At 41.0% G+C, this 23821-nt stretch overlaps 1 protein-coding gene across 3 annotated transcripts in view; it reads left to right on the top strand.

Moving 5' to 3' along the window:
• Nucleotides 1-518: 518 nt before the first annotated feature.
• The window catches only part of pgs1 (phosphatidylglycerophosphate synthase 1), a 55738-nt gene continuing 32435 nt past the window's right edge, over nt 519-23821 (top strand). The window contains exons 1-4 of one of the 3 annotated variants that reach the window (XM_043714926.2): nt 3271-3370; nt 18517-18712; nt 19997-20034; nt 20441-20518. In XM_043714926.2, coding sequence (XP_043570861.2) covers nt 20453-20518 — 66 coding nt within the window. In that variant the 5' untranslated portion in view covers nt 3271-3370; nt 18517-18712; nt 19997-20034; nt 20441-20452. Of the gene's footprint in view, nt 673-3270; nt 3371-18516; nt 18713-19996; nt 20035-20440; nt 20519-23821 lie in introns of those variants that run through there. The other 2 variants (XM_043714925.2, XM_088000691.1) reach the window with 2 other exon arrangements.

Below are 23821 nucleotides of genomic sequence, written 5' to 3'. Positions count from 1 at the left end.
GCAAGGACTGCAGGTTGCATAGTGAGGTTTCCAACATCTCAGGTTTCAACCTATATTATGCGGTTTGCAGCTTGCAATCCCAGATTTGCTTTATGTAAGGCTGAAAGTTGCATTGTGCAATCTGCAGCATGAAAAGTGACAATCTGCATTGTGAGGATGTAGGATGCATTATGCAGTTGGCAACATGTAAAGCTGTACACTGCATTATCCAGTTTGCAGCATGTAAGGTGCAGGTTTCATTTTCCTCTTTGCAACATGTAAATCGTAGGTTGCATTATGTATTTTGTAGCATGGAAAGCTGCAGGTGCATTGTTCAACTTAGAGCGAGGTTGCAGTTTACATTATGCAGTTTGCAATATTTAGAGCTGCAGTTTGCACTACGAGTCTGCATTGTGCCATATGCAGACCTATGAAAACTGCACAATCTGCAGTTTGCAATGTACAGCCTGCATCGTGAAGTTGACAGAGTGCAGTTTGCAATGTGCCAAGCTGTAGTTGTTGCTGTCGCCAATGTGTTAATCGCAGCTCGAGCCTGTTGCTCTCTCCCAGGATGCTTCACTCCTCAGTAATGGCGGCTCCCGTCGCGCTGCACAGGCTGGTGGCGTCGGTACTGAAACCTTTCGCTGCCGGTTTGACAAGGATGAAATTGGGGCTCCGGAGGCGGGAGAGGAGGTGAGGTTTTGACGAGGCTGACTGTGTCGTTTCCCGGCGGTGTGTGTTTTAGGGTCGGGGGAACAGTCGGGCCCGGCCTCTGCCCAGAGCCAGACACCGACCTGTGCCCAGCAGCAGCAACAACAACAACATTGTCATCACCATCAGTTACTGTAAACCGCCTGTTCCTCTGTGCAACAACTTCCCAGCTCCCTCCCTGCCACCGTGGGAACTGCCGTTCAACTTCAGTCCTTTCACAACACTGAAATCTTTCTGTTCCCTCATTGCACCGACAACTTTTGTCAGTAACCACACACAAAAGCGCTTACCGGAAATTCCATCTTTTGCACAACCCAACACGAGAAACACTTCAAAAACAATAGTCACTGGGTTTCCTATAAATGTGTTGGGAATAAAGGAGCTTTTCTCATAACAAAGTGACAATAATTTCACATCTATCTAAAAGAAAATAATGTTCAAGTAGTGATTTCAGACTTTTAGCTAATTGGACAAATAAGTAGATGGACCTGTGCATGGTTACTTGTAATTTTATACTGTACATACAAAAAAAATTGCTGGAGAAATATACCAGGTCTAGCAGCAGCAATGAAGAGAAAATAGAGTTAATGTTTTGAGTTCACTGTTCTTCAGAACACAATTTAATACAGTTTTGAAAGAATTGTTAGTCTAATCTTTCTCATGGTTTGGAAAATGTAATTTTATGTACTGCTTTGAAATTTTGAATGTAAAGTACACGCAAACAGATGTGTCCCTATGAAGATAATCTCGTATTCCATTCTCCCTTGTATAATTTTGCATTTAAAATTGTAGATCTGTTCCTTTAAAATTATGACTTTGTGATATATTTTAAATTGTATCATAAATTCATAAGAATGTGAGAAATAGAAACAGGTGTAGTCCAGTCAGCTCTGCTCTGCCATTCTCGTGATTTGGAAAATGTAATTATGACTGATCTTCTGCTTCAGCACCATGTGCTGCATATCTCCTTGTTTTTAAGTTGTAACAATCACTCAATCCAATAATGAACATAATGACTGAACCTCCACAGCCCTCTGAATTCTAAAGAGTCACCACCCTCCTAATGAAGAATTTCCTCCTGATCACAGTCCTAAGTTACCTGTCCCTTATTTTTTTAGATTAGATTACTTAGATTACTTACAGTGTGGAAACAGGCCCTTCGGCCCAACAAGTCCACACCGACCCGCCGAAGCGCAACCCACCCATACCCCTACATTTACCCCTTTAACCTAACACTACGGGCAATTTAGCATGGCCAATTCACCTGACCCGCACATCTTTGGACTGTGGGAGGAAACCGGAGCACCCGGAGGAAACCCACGCAGACACGGGGAGAATGTGCAAACTCCACACAGTCAGTCGCCTGAGTCGGGAATTGAACCCGGGTCTACAGGCGCTGTGAGGCAGCAGTGCTAACCACTGGGACTGTATCCCCTGATTCTCAATTCCCAGTCAAGAGAAACATTCTTTCTGTTTGTACCCTATGATCTCTGCCAGAATTTTGTGTGTAATAATAGCAATACCATCCCTGATCAAGTCGATTAGAAAATATATCCTGAGGAATTAGGGCTTTTGTGGTGGTGTGATGGTGTCAGTATCTCTGAGCCAGAAGGCCCAGGTCCAAGTCCTACCTGCTGCTTAATGTCTCTGAACAGTTGCAGTAGATGATATCTGACTTGAGCAAAATGGGTCTTGTGGTACAGTGATAGTTGTTTTTTTTATCTCTGAGCCAGAAGGCTCGGTTTGCAATCCTATCTGCTCCAAAAGTGTGTAATAACATCCCTGAACAGGTTGATTGGAAAAATGTTCTGAGGGTTGGTGAGGCATTTTCTGGAGTACTGTGTGCAGTTCTGGTTGTCCTGCTGTAGGAAAGATATTATAAAATGGGAGAGGGTTCAGAAGGTTTACCAGGATGTTGCTGGGAATGAAGGGTTTAAGTTATAAAAATAGGCTGGATAGTCAGGGCTTTTTTCACTGGAGCATAGGAGGTTGAGGATGACCTGATAAAGGTTTATCAACTTATGAGGGGCATGGAGCGGGTATTTTCCTCGGGTGGAGGAGTTCAAACTCTGGGAACACATTTTTAAGGTGAGAGGAGATAGTTTTATAAAAGGCATGAGGAGCAACATTTTTACACAGTGGTTTGTGTCTGGAATGAACTGCCAGAGGAAATGTTGGTGCAGGTACAGGTAGTGTTTAAGAGGCGTTTGGATAAGTACATGAATAGGAAAGATTTGGAGGGATATGGGCCAAACACAGGTAGATAGGACTAGTTTAGTTTGGGAACATAGTCGGCATGGGCTAGTTAGATCGAAGGGTTTCTTTCCATGCTGTATGTATAAATTAGGGTTCTTGAGGTGCAATGGTAGTGTCCAAACCTCTGCACCAGGAGTCCCGGTTCAAGTCCCACCGAGTTTATATGTATGTCATAACATCAGAGCACGTTGAAGTAAACAAAATCCTGAGGAATTCTTGCAGTGACATCCTAGTGTTGAGAAGACTGACCTTCTGCAACTAGTCATGTTTATTTGTGCTCTTTTGTCCCTGATTCCCTTTGACTCTCATTTTGCTAGGGTTCCTTGATGCCACACTCTTCAAATATGGCCTTGATGTCAAGGGCAGTCATTCTTGCCTCACCAATGCTGTCTTGTTACATGTTTGAACTCAAGGCTATAATGAGGTAAGGAGCTAAGTGGCCCTGATAGAACCCAAGTTGAGTAGATGAATATTGACTGTGAGTAGATTATTGCTAGGCAAATGCTGCTTGTAGCGTTACTGATCACCTTTTCAATGATTGTACTCATGTTTAAGAATAGTCTGATGGAGGATGGTGGTAACTGTCAGCATTACATCTGCCATTTTTATCTGTACAGGGATATTACGACACTGCGGTGAACCCCACTTAATTAAACTAAACACCCAGAAAAGCCCACCTCTCCTCCTAATCTGTCAAACCATGAGTGATAGAGAATCCCAAGTTCAACTATTTCACGAAAATAATATCAATTTATTCTTTAACTCTAAAAGTGAACATTAAACAACAACAATTCACAACTCTTAGCCCCTTCCCTTTCTCTTAACTGCTTATTATCTGCCACCAACTCTATGACAATATACTGTTCAATAAATTGCATCAACTCATTTTCAAAACCATACAGCAGCTGTCATCGTCGGTGTCAGTCGTCTTCCGGTTGAAGATCTCCCTGGGTTGTTGTCTTTCATTTACTGCGATTATTTTTCATGTGAAAAGGTACCTTTTGATAGACAGTGTTTCGATGTCAGTTACTCTATCTGCCTTTCAAACTGCCTGCATTTTTTATCCCCCCCAACATCGAATCATCTCATTGGTTTGAGGTTGGAACTCAATTGATTTTAGTATCCTGAGGAATAATTTAAACTGGTTAAGTTCAAATTGTTGTCAAAACAGCAACCAACTTAGGTATCCATTTCACAGCCAATTGTTACATATTTTCAATTTTTAGTACACTCTGGGACTGCTAGCTAGTCATATGACAGTGCTTGAAAGCTCTCAGTGCAAAACAGCATTCACACTCTCTTAAAGGTACAGAACACACCTTCAACTTCATAACAGGGAAAACATGTTTCCACATTGTTGACTAGATTCTCTTATTGTAACTATAGTGGAATGGTTTGGTTAGGTTGCACCATGTTATGAAGTACAAGTCTTGAGTTTAATTGCTGCACTGTTGGTGCAATATTGGTAGAGCCCATGGTTCCTGTAGCATGCAGTGCTTTCTGTCAGTTCCTGATATCACGTGGAGTGAATCGAAGTGGTTGAAGACTGACATTGGTCATGTTGACACTGCAGGAAGGGGTTGGTGACGATTTGCCACGGCAGATTTGCCGCAGATGATTAGCTACTGCCAGCGTTTCTTCACTGGGGTTGTTTGACCTCTGGAGACTGATTGTTTTCCCTCCCACCTGTTCTTTCATTCTTCTCATTCCCCTCATTCCCCTTTACTTATACAACCACATACTACATATTGATTAAAAAAAGGTAAAATAAATATCATTTTATTGGTTTATATATAAAAATGAGTTACAAACTTTAACCAGAAAAAGGAAATATATTTTAAAAATCTTTATAATGGCAGTAAAATCTCACATTAATATTAAACAATGAAATTTTAGTTCATTTGATAGTTATGCGCTATTCCTCTAAGATATTCCAAACAGTCTCTTTCACCGTATTCAAGAACAATTGTTTGTATTCTATCGTCTGCGTCTCCTATCATTCCTTTTTCGTCGAATTATTTTCTTCATGCTGCTTGTCGTTGGGAAAGATGCTAGGACTGACTGAGGGACATCAGCTTCACATTCATTAATAAGAGCACTACAAGAACACAATAAGAATGTTCACATCGCCAAAACTTAATACTTGAATCACTCTTGGACAGTTTATCAAAAACATATATAAAACCATTGTGGTAAAACTTCTTGTTTTCACGTTTACTAATAATTGCTGTTTCCATTTTGAAGGTTTGAGGGTAAATGGAAAAAGAAATACAAGCTTAAAAAAACTCTCCTGTAACGAAAATAAGTTGTTACTGAAACAATGCAAACACTACCTTAACCAATATAACCACAGTTTTATATAGTTTAGATATGCTTGTTCTCTAACATTTTAAACTTATTTGCGGTGGCGAATTGTCTTCAGTGGCCAATGGGCGGTGGCTAAGCATCCTCGGTGGTCAAAGGGCAGTGGCTAATCGTCGTTGGCGAATCTGCTGCGGCGAATGTTCCCATCCCGGCAGGAGGATGCCAAGGCAGGTTGGCACTTCTGGCTGAAGATCACTGCGAATGATTCAGTATTATCTTCTGTACTAGTACTGGGCCTCCCTGTTAAGGATGGGGATATTTGTGGAGTTGTCTCCTTCTCCTGTGAGTTGTTTAGTTATTTCCAATACTCTTACCAACTCTTAGCTCCAGGTCATCTCTGCAGGAGTCCTTCAGGGTCGTGTCCTAAGCCCAACAACCTTCAGCTGCTTCATCAATGACCTGCCCTCTGTCATAAAGGTCAGAAGTGGGGATGTTTGCTGATGATTGCATAGTGTTAAGCACCATTCGCGACTCCTCAGATACTGAAGCAGTCCCTGCTCAAATGCAACAAGATCTGGACAATATCCAGGCTTGGCCCAACAAGTGGCAAGTAACATTCGCGCCATACAAATGCCAGACAATGATCATCTCCAATAAGAGAGACTCTAACCACTGTCCCTTGACATTCAATGGTATTACCATCACTGAATCCCCCTCTGTTAACATCTTGGGGTTACCATTGACCAGAAACACAACTGGACTCACCACATAAACACAGTGGCTACAAGAGCAGGTCAGAGACGAGGGATACTCTGGCGAGTAGCACATCTCTTGACACCCTAATGTCTATCCACCACCTTCAAGGCACAAGTCAGGAGTGTGATGGAATACTCCCCACTTGTCTGGATGGGTTCAACTCCAACAACACTCAAGAAGCTTGACACCATCCAAGACAAAACAACCCGCTTGATTGGCACCACATCAACAAACATTCAGTCCCTCCGCCACCGGCACTTAGTAGCAGCAGTGTGTACTATCTACAAGATGCACTGCAGAAAATCACCAAAGATCCTTAGACAGCACCTTCCAAACCCAACTAGAGGGACAAGGGCAGCAGGTACTTGGGAACACCACCACCTGCAGGTTCCCTTCCAAGCCATTCACCACCCTGACTTGGCAATATACCACCGTTCCTTCACAGTTGGGTCAAAATCCTGGAATTTTCTCCCTACCAGCATTATGGGTCAACCCAAGCAAGTGGACTGCAGCGATTCAAGAAGGCAGCTCACCACCACCTTCTTGAGGGCAAATAGGGATGGGCTCTCAATGCTGGCCAGCCAGCAAATGAATAAAAAAATGGATATGATAGGACTACAGAGCTTAAATCTAACCTGGCAGTTCGATAGGATTAATTAATGATTTCAGTGAAGGGACCCTAATGTGGCAGTGATCATGATATGATTGAATTTTACATTTTTTTAATGGAGAGGAGAGTGCATTCAAGATTAGTATTTGAAACTTAAATAAGGGTAATTATGACAGCATGAAAGCAAGCTAACTAAAATGAGTTGACAATTTAGATTGAGATTGTTCAACTTAGATGCAATGGCATAAGTATATAATTCAAGACAAAAAAAATTCCTGGGGTGACTGAAAAATTCCCAGTAGCAGACCTGGTTACTTTGAAAAGTTAAAGATATTATCAAACCATAAAAAAGCATGTAATTGTGCAGACAGGTAGTAGATCAAAAGATTGGACAGAACAGAAAAGCAAAGAATGATTGAAGAATTAATAAGGAGGGACAAAATTAGAGTAGGGGATTAATTTAGCTAGAAATATAAAAACAGATGGTAAGAGTTTGAATATATGTTTTAAAAAGTGTAAAGACAATGATCATTGACTCTATAGAAAGTGAGCCTGTGATCACAATGGAAAATTATGAGATGCCTACTAATTTATCCAGTATTTTGCATTGCCCTTCATGATAGAAGATATGAGTGAGATCCCAGAAATAGCTTTAAATTAGGAAATATAAGGGGAAGCTGAGGAAAATTGTAAGCACCAGGGAAGTGATGTTGGACAACTGGCTGGAGTTGTGGTCTGATAAGGCCCCAAGTCCTGATGAACTTCATCCTAGAATCTTAAAAGCAGTGGCTAGTAAGATAGTTAATGTCTTGGTGCTAAATTTCTAAAATAATTCGTAGAAGGAACTTTTAGGTTGGGAGACAGCAAATGTAGCTCATTTATTCAAAAAGGGAGGGTGCAGATAAAAAAAAACTACAACCAGTTGGCTTAACATCTATCATAGGGAAAGTGTTAAAGACCTTATAGCAGAGCACGTAGAAATATTCAAGGCAATCAGACACAAACAGCATGATTTTGCAAACGTAAGATCACATTTATCCAATTTATTGGAGTTTCTTAAAGAAGTAATGTGCTAGGAACTGGTGGATGTTCTGCACTTGGATTTCCAGAAGGCGTTTGATAAGGTGCCACATCAAACATGATTGTGAAAAGAAAGGCTCCTGGGTATCTTACGACATGGACAGGAGATTGGCTAATCAGAAACAATGAGTAGGCATAAATAAATCATTTGCTGATTGGTAAGATATCATGAATGATGTGCCACAGATATCAGTGCTGAGGCTTTGCATTTTTACAATTTATATAAATGACTTGGATAAAGGAACCCAGAACAGGCATGATTGGCTAAATGGCTTCTTCTGTACTGAATGGTTCTGAATGCTTGCTATATTTGGCTGATGTCAGAAATATAGGTAGAAAAATAAACTGTGTTGACGATATAATGAGGTTACAAAGGGATATTTTTCAGGAAGAATACAGAAGCATATTATCTAAACAGTGAGAGCTTGCAGAATTCTGAGATACGGAGGAGTATGAGTGTCCTGATACTCGAATCACAAAAGGATAGTATGCAGGGGAGTATGTAAGGGGAGTAATTAGGAAAGCTAATGGAATGTGATATATTAAAGTCGCCATTGTCCCAAAGACTATAAGACTATTCCTGTCATTCGAGAGCAACAATTAGTGGTGAGTTTGACCTGAGGGTCACCATGCCTCAGGTGAGGGGCAAGGTTGGGAAGGTGGGGCCTTCATGGTAACCTTAACCGGTGTTACCAGTACTGTTAGCATCACTCTGCATTGCAAACCAGCCATCCAGTCACCTGTACTAATTGCTCTCCTTGATGGAATGTGATATACCGGTTTGGGGAGTAGACAAAACCTTGGCATGTAATGTGGAGAAATATGAGCTCATGTATTTTAAGATTCAGAGAGATGTACAGCATGGAAATGGACTCTTCAGTCTAACTAATCCGTGCCGACCAGATATCCTAAATTAATCTAGTCACATTTACCAGCATTTAGCCCATATTTCTGTAAACCCTTACTACAGAGGAACTTCGATTATTTGAATGACATGGGCGGGGAGTATTTTGTTCGGATAATGGAATGTCGGATAGTCAAATGCTGGACAACACAGTTTATTCAAGCATTGGACCTTGCAATCGTGTTTGGATAATTCGAAATTCGGATGCTCGAATGCAAGATAATCAAGGTTCTTCTGTATTCATATATCCATCCAGATGCCTCTTAACATTGTATTGTACCAACCTCCATCACCACTTCTGGCTGTTCATTCTGTACAAGCATCACCCTTTGTGTGAAAAAGTTGCCCCTTAGGTCCCTTTTAAATCTTTCCCCTCTCACCTTAAACCTGTGCCCTCCAGTTTTGGGCTCCCATACCCTGGGGAAAAGACCTTGACTATTCACCCTATTCATGCCCCTCATGATTTTATAAACTTCAATGAGATCACCCCTCAGCCTCTGATACTCCAAGGAAAACCACCCCAGCCTATTCAACCTCTCCCTATAGCTCCAACCCTCCACCCTAGCAACCTTGTAAATCGTTTCTGAACACTTTCAAGTTTAACGACATCTTTCTAATAGAGGAGAGATGAGAATTGAATGTTGTGTTCCAAAAGTGACCTAATCAGGACAACGTGGTGGCTAACTGATTAGCACTGCTGCCTTGCAGCGCCAAGGATCCGGATTTGATTCCAGCCTCAAGCGACTGTCTGTGTGGAGTTTGCACGTTCTCCCCGTGTCTGTGTGGGTTTCCTACTACAATGCAGAGATGTGCAGGTTAGGTGAATTGGGCATGCTAAATCACCCATAGTGTTCAGGGATGTGTGGGTTAGGTACGTTGGTCAGGGGTAAGTGTAGAGTAATTGGGTTGGGGAATGGGTCTGGATGGGTTACTCTTCAGAGGGTCGGTGTGGACTTGTTGGGCTGAAGGGCCTGTTTCCACACTATAGGGATTCTGTGATTTCAACAAATGCCCTATGCACCCGTGACATGACCTCCCAACTCCTATACTTGATATACCTGACAAATAAAGGCAAGTGTATCAAATACCACCTTCACTATCCTGTCTACCTGCATCTCCATTTTCAAGGAACTATGAACCTGCACTCCAAGCTCTCTTTGTTAGCAACACTCCTTAGGATTTTACCGTTAACTGTATAAGTCCTGCCCTGATTTGCTGTACCAAGATGTAGCAGGTCACATTTATCTAGATTAAAATTCATCTGCTAGTTCTCGGCCCATTGGCCCATCTGATCAAGGTCCCATTGTCGCCTGAGGTAACCTTCTTCACTGTCCACTACATTTGAAGGAAGTAGAGGAACTAAATATTGTTTACGTGGAGAAGGTCTGCAGAAAGCCACCGCACAGAGGGATTTGGAAGGCCTCATCCATAAATCACAAGAAGTTAACATCTAAGTTCAGCGTGTAACAGGGAAAACAGATGGAATTTTGGACTTTATTTCAAAGGGAATCGAGGATAAAAGTATGAAGATTTTTCCAAAACTATATAAGGCACTGGTCAGAGCACAGGATGCCTTTTCCAAGGAAAGATATACTGGTATTGGAGACAGTCCAGAGAAGATTCATTGAGGATGATACCCTGGGTATGGAGGGGCTGTTTGATGAGACCCTGCTCCTCAGATGCTGCCTGAACTGCTGTGCTTTTCCAGCACCACTCTAATCCAGAATCTGGTTTCCAGCATCTGCAGTAATTGTTTTTACCTGCCTGAGATATTGAGAAGGTTGGGCCTGTAATGATTGGAACATTGAAGAGAGAACCTTGTTGAAACATACAAGATTTTTAGGGTGCTTAATAGTAATTGTGTGGAGGTGGTTTACTTTTGTGGGAGAATCTTGGACCAAGGGGCATAATTTCAGAATAAGGGGTTGCAAGTTAAAAAGACTGGAGAGTAGCGAATGTTGTGCCCCTGTTCAAAAAAGGGAATAGGGATAACCCCGGGAATTACAGGCCTGTTAGTCTTACTTCTGTGGTAGGCAAAGTAATGGAAAGGGTACTGAGGGATAGGATTTATGAGTATCTGGAAAGACACTGCTTGATTAGGGACAGCCAGCACGGATTTGTGAAGGGTAGGTCTTCGGTCGAAGGCAGAGAGTGGTGGTAGTTGGTAAGTATTCAGCCTAGAGCCCAGTTACAAGTGGAGTTCCGCAGGGATGAGTTCTGGGTCCTCTGCTGTTTGTAATTTTTATTAATGACTTAGATGAGGGAGTCGAAGGGTGGGTCTGTAAATTTGCAGATGATACGAATATAGGTGGAGTTGTGGACAGTGAGGAGGGCTGTTGTCGGCTGCAGAGGGACTTAGATATGATGCAGAGCTGGGCTGAGGAGTGGCAGATGGAGTTCAACCCTGCCAAGTGTGAGGTTGTCCATTTTGGAAGAACAAATAAGAATGCGGAATACAGGGTTAACGGTAGGGTTCTTAGTCAGGTGGAGGAACAGAGGGATCTTGGGGTCTATGTACATAGATCTTTGAAGGTTGCCACTCAGGTGGATAGAGCTTGTAAGAAGGCCTATGGAGTATTATCGTTCATTTGCAGAGGGATTGAATTCAAGAGTCGTGAAGTGATGTTGCAGCTGTACAGGACTTTAGTTAGGCCACAGTTGGAGTACTGTGTGCAGTTCTGGTCGCCTCACTTTAGGAAAGATGTGGAAGCTTTGGAGAGGGTGCAGAGAAGATTTACCAGGATGTTGCCTGGAATGGAGAGGAAGTCGTACGAGGAAAGTTTGAGAGTTCTCGGCCTTTTCTCGTTGGAACGGCGAAGGATGAGGGGTGACTTGATAGAGGTTTATAAGATGATCAGAGGAATAGATAGACAGTCAGAAACGTTTTCCCCGGGTACAACAGAGTGTTACAAGGGGACGTAAATTTAAGGTGAAGGGTGGAAGGTATAGGGGAGATGTCAGGGATGGGTTCTTTACCCAGAGAGTGGTGGGGGCATGGAATGCGCTGCCCGTGGGAGTGGTAGAGTCGGAATCATTGGCGACCTTTAAGCGGCATTTGGATAGGTACATGGATGGGCACTTAATCTAGGTTAGAAGTTCGGCACAACATCGTGGGCCGAAGGGCCTGTTCTGTGCTGTATTGTTCTATGTTCTATGTTCTAAGATGAGGAATTTTCTCTCTCAGAGTAATGAATCTGAGGAATTCTTTACTACAGAGCCTTGAGTACAGCAGTTGGGAGATCATGTTGCAGCTGTACAGGACATTGGTTAGGCCACCTTTGGAATATTGTGTGCAATTCTGGTCTCCCTCCTGTCAGAAGGATGTTGTGATACTTGAAAGGGTTCAGAAAAGATTTACAAGGATGTTGCCAGGGCTGGAGAATTTGAGCTGAAAATGTGTTGCTGGTCCAGCATCTGCAGTCCTCAGTTTCTCCTGGAGAATTTGAGCTATGGGGAGAGGCAGAACAAACGGGCTGTTTTCCCTGGAGAGTCGGAGGCTGAAGGGTGACCTTATAGAGGTTTATAAAATCATGAGCATGGACAGGGTAGATAAACAAGGTCTTTTCCCTGGGGTCGGGGAGTCCAGAACTAGAGGGCATAGGTTTAGGGTGAGTGGGGAAAAATATAAGAGAGACCTAAAGGGCAACTTTTTCCATGCAGAGGGTGGTGTTTGTATGGAATGAGCTGCCAGAGGAAGTGGTGGAGGCTGATACAATTGCAACATTTAAAAGGCATCTGGATGGGTATATGAATAGGAAAGATTTAGAGGGATATGGGCTAAGTGGTCAGCATGGACAAGTTGAACTGAAGGGTCTGTTTCTGTGCTGTACGTCTCTATGACTGTAATCACTTAAATAAAAATACAACTTTGGCTTAAATAATACTTACTGGCAGAGAGCTTACTCACTCGCACCCTCAACTGACTATTGGGACATTGCAGAGATTGCGATAATATAGTAAACTTCTAATATTTGAGGTACATAGTTTTGCCGGTTCATCGAGGGCGCTGGTTAAAACAAGTTTCCTATATAAGATCCTGAGGGAGTCAGGGGAGGGTGTTCCCTCTTGTGAGAGAATCTAGCACCAGGGGATGATGTTTCTCTCATTTTTCTTGCTGCTGCACGAACATCCTTGATCGTGCTGCTTGGAGAGAATATTGCTTGGGATCAGTGTTTAAAAATTAGGCGAGGTGTGTCCGTTTAAGACAGAGGTGACAAGTTTTCTGAGTGTCAGAACTCTTGGAACTTTCTTTCTCAAAAGGTGGTGGTAGCAGAAACTTTTAATATTTTTAATGCAGAGGTAGGCAAATTCTTCATAAGAGGGTGAAAGTTCACTGGGCGTACGTGGGATTGTGGATTTGAGGTTACAAGCAGGTCAGCTATGACCTTATGAAATGGCACAGAGCAGGCTCATGGGGCTTCTGGCGTACACTTGCTCTTAAATTGTGTGTTTGTGTTTCCTGCACTGGGTGAGGTTTGCAGGATCCTCCCTTAGCAGCTTGCCCATAAAAAACATGAAGAAAGGCTGGTAGGTAGTTTTTTTTTGTTTAATCAGCGTCGGAAAAATGAGTTCAGACACTAATCAGAAGAGGGCCATTGAAAATGTAAATTACTATTCAAAGAAAGATTACACTCAGCAGCTGCTTGGGTTTAATGACATGGCTCCATCTAGTGACAGATGTTTGCCAATGCAGAGAGCAGCTGAAGAGTCAGTGAAGGGAGCATGAGAGCTGGAGCGAGAGTAATAAAGGAGCAGAAAGTGAGGACTGCAGATGCTGGAGACCAGAGTTGAAAAGTGTGGTGCTGGAAAAGCGCAGCAGGCCAGGCAGCATCCGAGGAGCAGGAGAATCCTGAAGAAGGGCTTATGCCCGAAACATCGATTCTTCTGCTCCTCAGATGCTGTCTGGCCTGCTGCGCTTTTCCAGCACACACTTTTCAAAACGAGAGTAATAAAGAACTAGATAGAGTCATACAGCATGGAAACAGACTCTTCAGTCCAACTTATCCATGTTGACCAAGTATCCTAAATTGAACTACTCCTATTTTCCTACATTTGGCCCATATTCCTTTAAACCTTTCCTATCCATGTACTAGGCCAAATGTCTTTTCGATGCTGTAATTGTACCCATCTCTACCACCTCCTCTGGCAGCTCGTTCCATACATGCATCATCTTCTTTGTGAAAGAGTTTTCCCTCAGGTCATTTTTAAACCCTTCCCCTCTCACCTTAAACCTATGCCCTCTAGTTTTGGATCTACTCCACACTAGGAAAAAAGCCTTAGCTATTCACCCTATCCATGCCCCTCATGATTTTATAAACCTCAATAAGGTCACCCCTCAGTGTCCAATGCTTCAGGGAAGAAAGTCACATCTTATCCAGCCTTTCCCTCCAGAAAAAATATCTTCCAGTGCCAGCAACATCCTTGTAATTCTTTTCTGTGCGCTGTTTTGAGTTTAACAACATCTTTGCTATAGAAGGGGAACCAGAATCGTACACGGTATTTTAAAAGTGACCTTACCAGTGTCCTGTACAGCTGCAACATGACATACCAACTCTTGTACAGAACAGCCTTGATTATCTGAACTAGACGGATGGGGAGTATTTTGCTCAGATAACTGAGAGTTCGGCTATTGGACCATTGGATAATGGGTAGCGTTTTTACCGGACCCTGAGATCTTGTTCAGATAATCTGAAATTTGGGTAATTGATGTTTGGATAATTGAGGTTGTTCTGTACTCAGTATTCTGACCAATGAAGGCAAGTGTGCTAAATGCCTTCATTACCGTGTCTGCCTGTGACTCCACTTCCAAGGAACTATGCATCCTGCCCGCCTAGGTCTCTTCCTTCGGCAATGCTCCCCAGGGCCCTACCATGAACTGTATAAGTTCCACCCTGGTGTGACATCTTGAACCTATGCCCTTTAGTTTTGAACTCCCCTGCCTGGTTAAGACATTGGCTATTCACCTTATCTGTGACACTTGTGATTTTATAAACATCTATATTTATTAGATGTTTATAGCCTCCGACACTCTGGGTGGAAAAAAGTCTGAGCCTCTCCTTATAATTCAAACTCTCCAGTCCAAGCAGCATCTTGTTAATCTTTTCTGCACCCTTTCCAGTGTAACAATAACTTTCCTGTAGCAGGGCAACCTCCAGAATTGTACGCAGTATTCTAAAAGTGGCCTAATCAATGTCCTGTACAACCACAACATAATTTCCCAAGTCCTATCAGTGCTCTGACCAATGAAGGCAAGCATGCCAAATGCTGCCTTCATCACCCTGTCTACCTGCTATGCCACTTTCGAAGAACTGTGTACCTGCACCCTCAGTCCCTCTTCGACAACACTCCCCAGGGCATTACCATTAACTGCGTAGGTCCTGCCCTGGTTTGTCTTCCCAAAATGCAGCACCTCTCAGTTATCCAAATTAAACTCCCATCTGCCACTTCACAGCCCGTTGCCCACTGATCAAGATTTTGTTGAAATCTTAGATACCTTATTTCACTGTTCACTGTATCACCAATTTTGATACCCTCCACAAATTTATTGATCATGCCTCCTACATTCTCATCCAAATCATTTGTATAAATGGCAAACAACGGTGGACCCAGCACCGATCCAGTCTGAATAACAGCCCTCTGTCACCACCCTCTGAGTCCTACTGTTAAGCCAGTTTTTTATCCAGTTGTTAAGTGAGTCAATGTTACGCTGTTTCTTTACTCTTCTCACATCCTGTCAATTGCATTTACACTTTCTTGATATTCCTTGCGTTGAATTTCTTGTATTTATTAATGACTTTATTACATCTTTATAAAAACTGATAACTTGTAACTTCAACTTGTAACAGCAAATTCACAGTTTAACATATAATGGTTAAGATTTAATTTAAATGTTTTACTGTACAAAGCAAGTAAAAGCACCACTAGCTAATCATTGTTTTGTTGGCAATATATATTTTAAATTTAACTTTTTAACACAACTGAGAAAAAAGCATTTTTATGTTTCACTCTCTTTTAAGTAGACAGTCAGTTCTCCTAGAGCCATTTCTTCATGTTGAGAATTTTTCTGGAGGTTCCCTCGCATAAGCTGGGTGAATTTTAATGCTTCAAATTTAGTTATTTTTCAATTCAAGCACAAGCTTCCTGCCTGCACATCTGCGTTATAACCACAGAGACTTTTCGTTTCTAGTTGTGCTCTGTCTTTCTCGGATCCTAGTTGTCTAACTTTTTCGTGATATTTTAGCAAACCTGATCTGACCATGGGTTTTTCTTAACCTCTCAAAACACGTTATGAATCACATACATAACCATTTACAACCTGATATTCTTATCACTTTCCTGGGACTTTGGAAATACTGGAAGTCGAGCCACTGTCGATGTATTGCTGATGTATTGTCACCAGCTGTGAACACCTTTTGCATTCTTTTGAGCAGAGCAATCTGAGTCTCCCTTTAATCTAATAGCTATGTCACTCACACCTGTTGTCAGGCAGACTTTGGAACAGGTGACATGACATCCTTCATTTTACCCTTATTTTATAGATGTATACATTTATAGACACACTCTCAGAACATAAACTTATAAACCTTATAACCATATAATCATTTCTTACAGCATAGAAAAAGGCTTGTGTCCTATCTTATATTGATATTTGTGTAAGGAACAAGTTTAACAATGAAATCAGAACAATCAGCCCACAGTCTGAGTATTAGCATCCTTTGGATTTCTAATTAATTATCTACTTTGAACTGTTATAATTCATGTATTATTATAAAGCATAACAAAATAAATTTATGTGGGGGCTCGTGCACGGTGTGCTGCTGCCTAGTCTCCTGAATGAAGAGCAGACTTCACAGAAAACTCCCAGCCCCAGGGGAAATCAGTTAACTGAATAATCTATCCAAACGAAATAGTGTCCGCCCATCTCATTTGGATAATATAGGTTCCTCTGTAATTGCAGATTCCTCGCTGCTCTAATGTCAGGTAAACAACTATTGATCTTTTCCTCTTGTTACATCTTAAAAGACAACTATGTCTGAAAAATTCATTTTAACTTGAGGTGAAATAGGTGTTCTGGTGGGGTGGGGCGAATGTTCACACTAAACATTCCTTCTCCGAGATCTTGTGACAGTGGGAGAGAAGCCCAACTAAACTTATCAAAATATTAAGTGACAGTTTTTATGTCTTTCCACAGTAATTCTCAGTAAAGAAACAGCAGTTTTACCAAACACATGAGTAGCAAGAAATAGTCAAGACATATTCTCCTGGGCAGCGAAGCAACAAAGCTGCTGTTGTGAGAGAAGGGTAAACTTGTGTTAATGATGTAGGATGTTCCAAAGAGTTGGTTTTCTATTTGAAAGAAAGGGGACAAAAGCAACAGAATTTTGGAGGTGAAAGGAACAGGAGTTGCTGAGGTGAGATTTGCTGATGGAAGTCAATTTGTAAGACTGAGACTCAGCAGAATCATTTCCTTTAGTAAGGTGTTGCTTGTTATATAAATGTTTCATCTATGTTGGTTTTAGTTTTTGTTACATTAAAAGTATTAAAAAGTGAAATTTTATCCTTCAGTAATATCCTTTGACCACTTACAGATTTATCTCTTAAAAAGTTACGGGCCTGTAAAAGCATTATAGTGCATTAATTCCCAGAAAGAAGTGGTTGGAGTGGAATGCAAGCTTACAGAGCATCCAGCGGTTTGGTTGGAATGTGTAATGTTCACACTGCAAATTATTAAAAGACTTACGTGGGAGCTGAAGTGTGGAAATGTTACTTGTCTGTTTTTTTTGAGAGGTATGTGAGTTGTCACAGCCAAAATTTGTATTTCTTTTTACAGCTCTTGATCAGTAAATTAGTATGTAAAAGGAATGTGATTTTTTTATTCATAAATATTGAGATTTGATACCTGTTGCATAGCCCATATCTGCTGTCTGTCCCTCAGTACAACCAGAGGGACCCTTCTGGCGAGCCACAGTGCATTTGAAACGTGTGTTATACTGAAAAAAGATTACATTTTGGAAAGGCTGCACTTGCTGATATCAAGGAACATGTGCATTAGCAGCAATATATCTCAGCTATTGTATCAACTAGGTTCAAATTAGTGATTCAGTTTCCAGGAAAAAGTACATTGGGCCACAGAAATCAACTGTTAAACGTCCTAAGAACTTTTTAATTTGAAAGATAGGCTTAATATTGTTGGCATGTGTACACAAGCAGTCAGTAAGAATTGATTGTTTGAAAATGTCAGGAGCAACACTTAACTAGAAAGTTAGGTTACATATTATGGCTGTGTACTAATAAATGCAGATAGAGTCGCTGATTTCCAGCAATTGAATAATGATTTGCTTGGGTGTGACGATCTAGACAAGGTGAACTTGGTCAACTGCCCTCCCTGATCCACGTTAGAGTCATAGAGATGTACAGCACGGAAACAGACCCTTCGGTTCAACCCATCCATGCCGACCAGATATCCCAACCCAATCTAGTCCCACCTGCTAGCTCCCGGCCCATATTCCTCCTAACCCTTCCTATTCAAATACCCATCCAGATGCCTTTTAAATGTTGCAATTGTACTAGCCTTCACTACTTCCTCAGTTCATTCCATACAAGTACCATCCTCTGCATGAAAAAGTTCCCCATAGGTCTCTTTTATTATCTTTCCCCTCTAACCCTAAACCTATGCCCTCCTCTTTTGGACTCCCCAACCCCAGGGAAAAGACTTTGTTTATTTACCCTATCCAGGCCCCTCATGATTTTATAAACTTCTGTAAGGCCATCCCTCAGCCTCTGACGTCTGAGGGAAAACAGCCCCAGCCTATTCAGCCTCTTCCTATTGCTCAAACCCTCCAACCTTCTCTACTATCTCAACTACTTTCAACTATCCTGTTGCTATATTTTTAATTGAGAACTTTTTTGTGCCTAGGTCATCGTACTTGCTGTTGGCTCCATTACTGTGTCAGGCCAAACCACAGGCTGAAGTGCCATCTCCTCCTTGCAGTGCATATGCACACAATATTCAGCGATTCCAGTGGATTGGGGAGTTTGTTCCAGCTTTTGGAATTTCAGGCAGTCAGGTGAAGGTGCTAAGTTCCCCCTCAGAGTTCTATGAAACAATGAAGGTAAGTTAATGTGCAAAATGGATTACCATCAGAGCATGTGAGCAATGTCATCTTGTGTATGGCATATTTCTAAATTTGATTGCAAAAGGCTCAGAACATTCTGGTTTTTGGTGTTGGTCTTTTTGTATGCTCTTCATTTTTTATTCCTTCATCTACCTTGGAAAAATGTGTAATGCACCCGACCATTTCACATGCACTTGTACACATGTACATATGATGGTTTTCAGTTTTTAAAGAGTTAGTTGACTGTTAGAATTGCCACTTAAGTGGTTTGTGTTTTTTTTTAGTTCAGAGCATCAGAGCATACAACTTTGTATGGTATTTTTTGCATCTAAGTTGGATCTGCTGTAGCAGTGATTCACCAGAAGTTGCAGAGCAGTAGCAGCAAATTTTTTAAAGCTGCACATGCCAAGTTTTTGAGGAATTCAATGTAATAGTATAGGCATTCTCTTACTGTAATCTGGAGGCCTGGACTAATAATCCAGAGAATGATTTCAAATCTCAGTATACTAGGCAGAGAATTTATACTATCAGGCTGTAATATTCTCATCGAAAACACCATTTTCTTTCACGCATGCCATTTGGAGGACACTTGGTACCTGTTATATATACAATTCAGTTCCTCTCCAGTAGGGTTGACTGTTAGAATTAGCACTTCAGTGGATAGATCACCGAGCAGGTCTGTTATCATTTTCTCAGACCAATTATGGCAGAGCCTTGTCCTATATCTTGAGAATTATAAGTAAGATTAATTTAGTCCACAGATGTCCTTTGGAAGTTCTGCATAAAATTGCAGTTTTATTTTGTTGCTACCACCATCACATCACTACTGTAGAATTATCAGTAGAACCTGTAAGTGGAGTGCAATGTATTCTTTCATCTGCATGCTCTGAGATTCATTCCACATTGACTAAAGAGCTGAGAGCTTCCCACTGCTGTTGTTGGTGCTGAGGTGCATGCTAATGAGACAAAGTGGTGCAATGGTAGTGTCTGTGTGAAATGTTCTGTGTTTAAATACCACCTGCTGCAGAGGTGTCATAACATGCCTGAACAGTTAATTGAAAAATAACTTAAAAAATCTAAATTTCAATAGTGATTTGCAGTCTCACCGAAGGAAGAGAATAGATGACAGATGGGAATAATGTAAATGCCACGTCAGAAATTTTTTTGGAGGCTGATTTATAGGTTTAAGATGTGCAATCATAGAAACTTCACTCTCCATCCAGTAAATTCTGTATCAAACATTGAATTAAAAAACAAGTTATGGAAATTTTTTATTTGCAGATTGACAGCATACAATTGACACATTGCAAAAGATACAAGTAAGTTTATTATCTTTGGAATTGTTGGAGAAATTTGTTTAGAAGGTTTAGATAAATTTCTTTAATTCTTAGGTGTACTAAATCTGCAAAATTAATTAACCAAAAAATTACATTAAAAACTATATTCATATATATTCATAATTATATAATTGTGTACCTCCAATTTAATGTCATTAAAAAATGATTTATAATAAGAACAAAGATTAGAATGAGAGGTTGCCCACTTTGTCGTCACCTTGATGCATGTATAGGTAGTGGATTATAGTCTACACTCATGGCGATTAAAACTTTCAATATCTCGTGTTCATTTTGACTTAATTGTTGGTATACAGCAATATAACTTTCATAAGTTTACATTATTGTTAACTGAATTGAAATAATGTTCTGTATTGATTTATATAAATAGGAACATATCAAAATGGCTAAGAAGAGAATCGTTATGGCTTCTTTATACCTTGGGACAGGACCTTTGGAGCAGGAGCTGGTGGGTAACATACTGGAGGACCCCAGAAGTTAATTATTGAATGGTATTGTATTTTGTGCATTTTATTGGAATTAAACAATAATTACACCATATGATGTAAGAACAGAAGTAGGTTATTTGGCACATTGAAACTGATCACCATTCAGTGAGATCGTGGATTCCCTTTCCCTACCTTTTCTCCATAATGCTTCTTTCTCATATTGATTAAAATTCTGTCTATCTCAGCCTTGAATATGCTGAATGAGCCAGTCTCGACAGTGCTCAGCAGTAAAGAGTTCCACAGATTCATTACTCTGTGAGAGAAGAAATACATCCTGACCTCTCCCCTAATCGGGCAACCCCTTACTCTGAGATTATGCCGATCAATCCTAGACTCTACCCAAAAGGGAAACAACCCTTCAGCATCTTTTCAAGTCCACTATGTTTCAGAAGGTTACCTTTCATTTGTGGAAACTCCTCTAAGTATAGGCCCAACCTACTCAATCTTTCCTCCATGTCTAGGATCAATTTTCTCCGGACTGACACCAATGCCAGCACATCTTTCCTTAGTTAAGAGGCCCAAAACTATTCACGTATTCCAGGTGTGGCTTAATGAGTTTATAGTTGTATACTTTTGGCAAGATTTCTTACTTTTATAGTCCATTCCCTTTGAAATAATTAGCAATGTTCTGCTTTCCTTGCTTATTACCTGTTGAGCTTGTATGCAGGATTTATTATGATTTGTGCTCAAGGACTCCATTTAAATAATAGTCAGCTCCTCCTCCTCCAGCCAAAGTGCATTAACTCACATTTTTCCGCATTATATTCCATCTGCTTAGTTTTTACCCAGTCCTTTATTTACATCCTTCTGCAGAGTCTTTGTGTCATCCTCACTATTTGCCTTTCCACTTCGTTTTGTTACATTCACAAACTTAGCTTAGTATATTCACTTCTCTCTTCCAAGTCATTAAAATAATTGTGATCCCAGCACTGATCCCTGTGGTACTCTGCTGGATTCAAGTTACTCTCCTAAAAATGCCCACGTATTCCAGCACTCTGACTATCTAATAGAAGACGATCATCTAACAATATACTACGAATGTAGTGCCCCTAACACCATGGACTCTTGCTTTACTTCAATAAGTACTTGAAAAGGAAAGTTCGGAAGGATATGGGTTAGGAGCAGGCAGGTGGGACTAGTTTAGTTTAAGATTATGTTCGGCCTGGACTGGTTGGACTGATGGGTCTGTTTCCGTGCTGTGTGGCTCTATGACTCCATTAAGTAGATTCTGAGCTCAGTGAGTTGGCTCCAGCCCTTTGGGCTGGGGATAGGAGAAGGGGGATTGATGAGGGGTGAGAGTGTGGAAGGGAGAGGAATGAGTAGAGAGGAGAGGAAAGAGACTGAATGGAAGAGGTGGTGAAGGTGAAGGAGAGCAGAGGAGTGTTGGGAGAAAGAAGTGGTAGGTAGTTAGAAGGCAGAAGGCTTCCAACTTCTGTCGTAGGCAGCATCCAATGAATGGGGTGAGACTGCTAGTGGCAACAGCCCTGAGAGCAGAGTAGGGGAGATGGGGAGGAGATACTGCTGAGCTTGGCAGTGGCTGACACCCTCTGTTCTGCCTCTGTCACATGGGACCTTGGACAGTGGTGAGGGATGTGGAGATATTGGGAGCGGCCACTAGTTTGAGAGGGAGCGGTCACTCCAAAATGAAACCATGTGGTCAGGTAAGGTATTATAAGCAGATCATATGAATGTTGCAGCGCTCAACAATATTTCCCGTCCTACGAACATAGCGATATTAAGATGAAATGATACTCACAACTGCAAGATTAAACAAGAACTCCCTGTGTATCTCAGCCTCTGTGGAGACCTGTGAATAGATTTTCCTGCTGTCACCTTTTGTTTCTGGGATTTGGAAGGATGAGAGAAAAGGAAGGGCATTACTACATTTGAGTGTATATTAACAAATGTTTGGAACTCTGAAGTAAAATCAGCAAATGCTGGAAAATCTTAGGACGAGCAGTATCTGTGGAGAGAGAAATTGTTTTAACTTCAAGTCAGATACAACTTTCTTTCCTCAGAACTGAGCCATGATGTTTGCTGAACCATGTCTATTTTGGTTAAGTTTTAAGTGGAGAGTGGACTCAGGGTCATGTCAATGAAATCAATTACTGTTGCAAAGTGTAATTCTGGGCAGGATGATTTAAGTATTTCCGTGTGTGCAGTATAGATTTCTTGGAGTTTTGGACAGTTAGCTCGGTTGACTATAAATCTTTGTGCTGGCTTCTTTTTGATACAAGTAGCGCAAACAGGATTTGTGCTTGCTTGCGAAAGTTGGGCAATATTTCCATGAATGCAGTGTTTGAACTTTTAAACTGTCATTTACTGTTTCTCAACTTCTGCTGAACTGGTCTGTTCATTCATTGGAATAAAGGTAGCTGTAGCCTGTTTGCAAATTAGTAATCTTTGTAAGTTTCAGTTTGATGTCTCTAATTTATTTGCACATCAGATGATTCTAAAATTAAGTATTATTTCTAAAACAAAAATGTAAATTTATAAGAGTGTGACAGATGAGCAGTCAATGTATTTTATGTGTAGATGTTTTAGCAACCCCTTTCAAGACCTATAGCTTTTAAAAGAAATTCCGATTTCCAGTGACCAATTTAAAGGACAGACAGATTTGACATTTTAAAGTTTTTACTGCAACAAGCAGATCAAAAGCAAGGTTGTCTAAACAGTCTTTTCATATGTTGCTTATATTTTAAAATACAAAGCAAAACTTTCTCCTTTTACTTTTAATGCAACTGAGGATCCCACTTCATATTTATGTGTAGCACTATCCCATAAATAGATACTAATTTCTCTTGGAGCCAATCAAAAATAATTTTAGGCTCCCAAGGAGCTACTTACATTCTTTTGTTTTTCAGATCTAGAAATTTTAGATCTCAGAACTAGCTTTTGCAGTGGCAGTTTCCCTAGAGATTCTCCCTCTATCTCGATATGGGCGAATGTTCAAATCTTGTTTCAAATCCTCATGAATGTGGGCTTTTCACTTTGAATACAAACTTCCACCCATATAGGCTTGTGGCCTCTGCCTTACCCCTGGCAGACTTAGCTATCTGTGAAACTCCTGAATATCTTTTAGAAGAAACTTATAGTATGGTGGTATTATGGCTGCCAACACATCTCAACCCCGTCTACATAGTAATGTGGATCACATAGGCATTATATGCAGGTCGAAGTCTTGATTAATGAGTTAAAAAGTGTGGTGCTGGAAACCACAGCCAGTCAGCATCTGAGGAGCAGCAGAGTTTACATTTCGAGCA

This window comes from Chiloscyllium plagiosum, unplaced genomic scaffold, assembly GCF_037043375.1.
Source record: "Chiloscyllium plagiosum isolate Xiang-an unplaced genomic scaffold, Cpla_swu_hap1 HiC_scaffold_25, whole genome shotgun sequence".
Taxonomy (NCBI): Eukaryota; Metazoa; Chordata; class Chondrichthyes; order Orectolobiformes; family Hemiscylliidae; genus Chiloscyllium; species Chiloscyllium plagiosum.
This window is presented reverse-complemented; position numbering and strand designations above follow the sequence as displayed.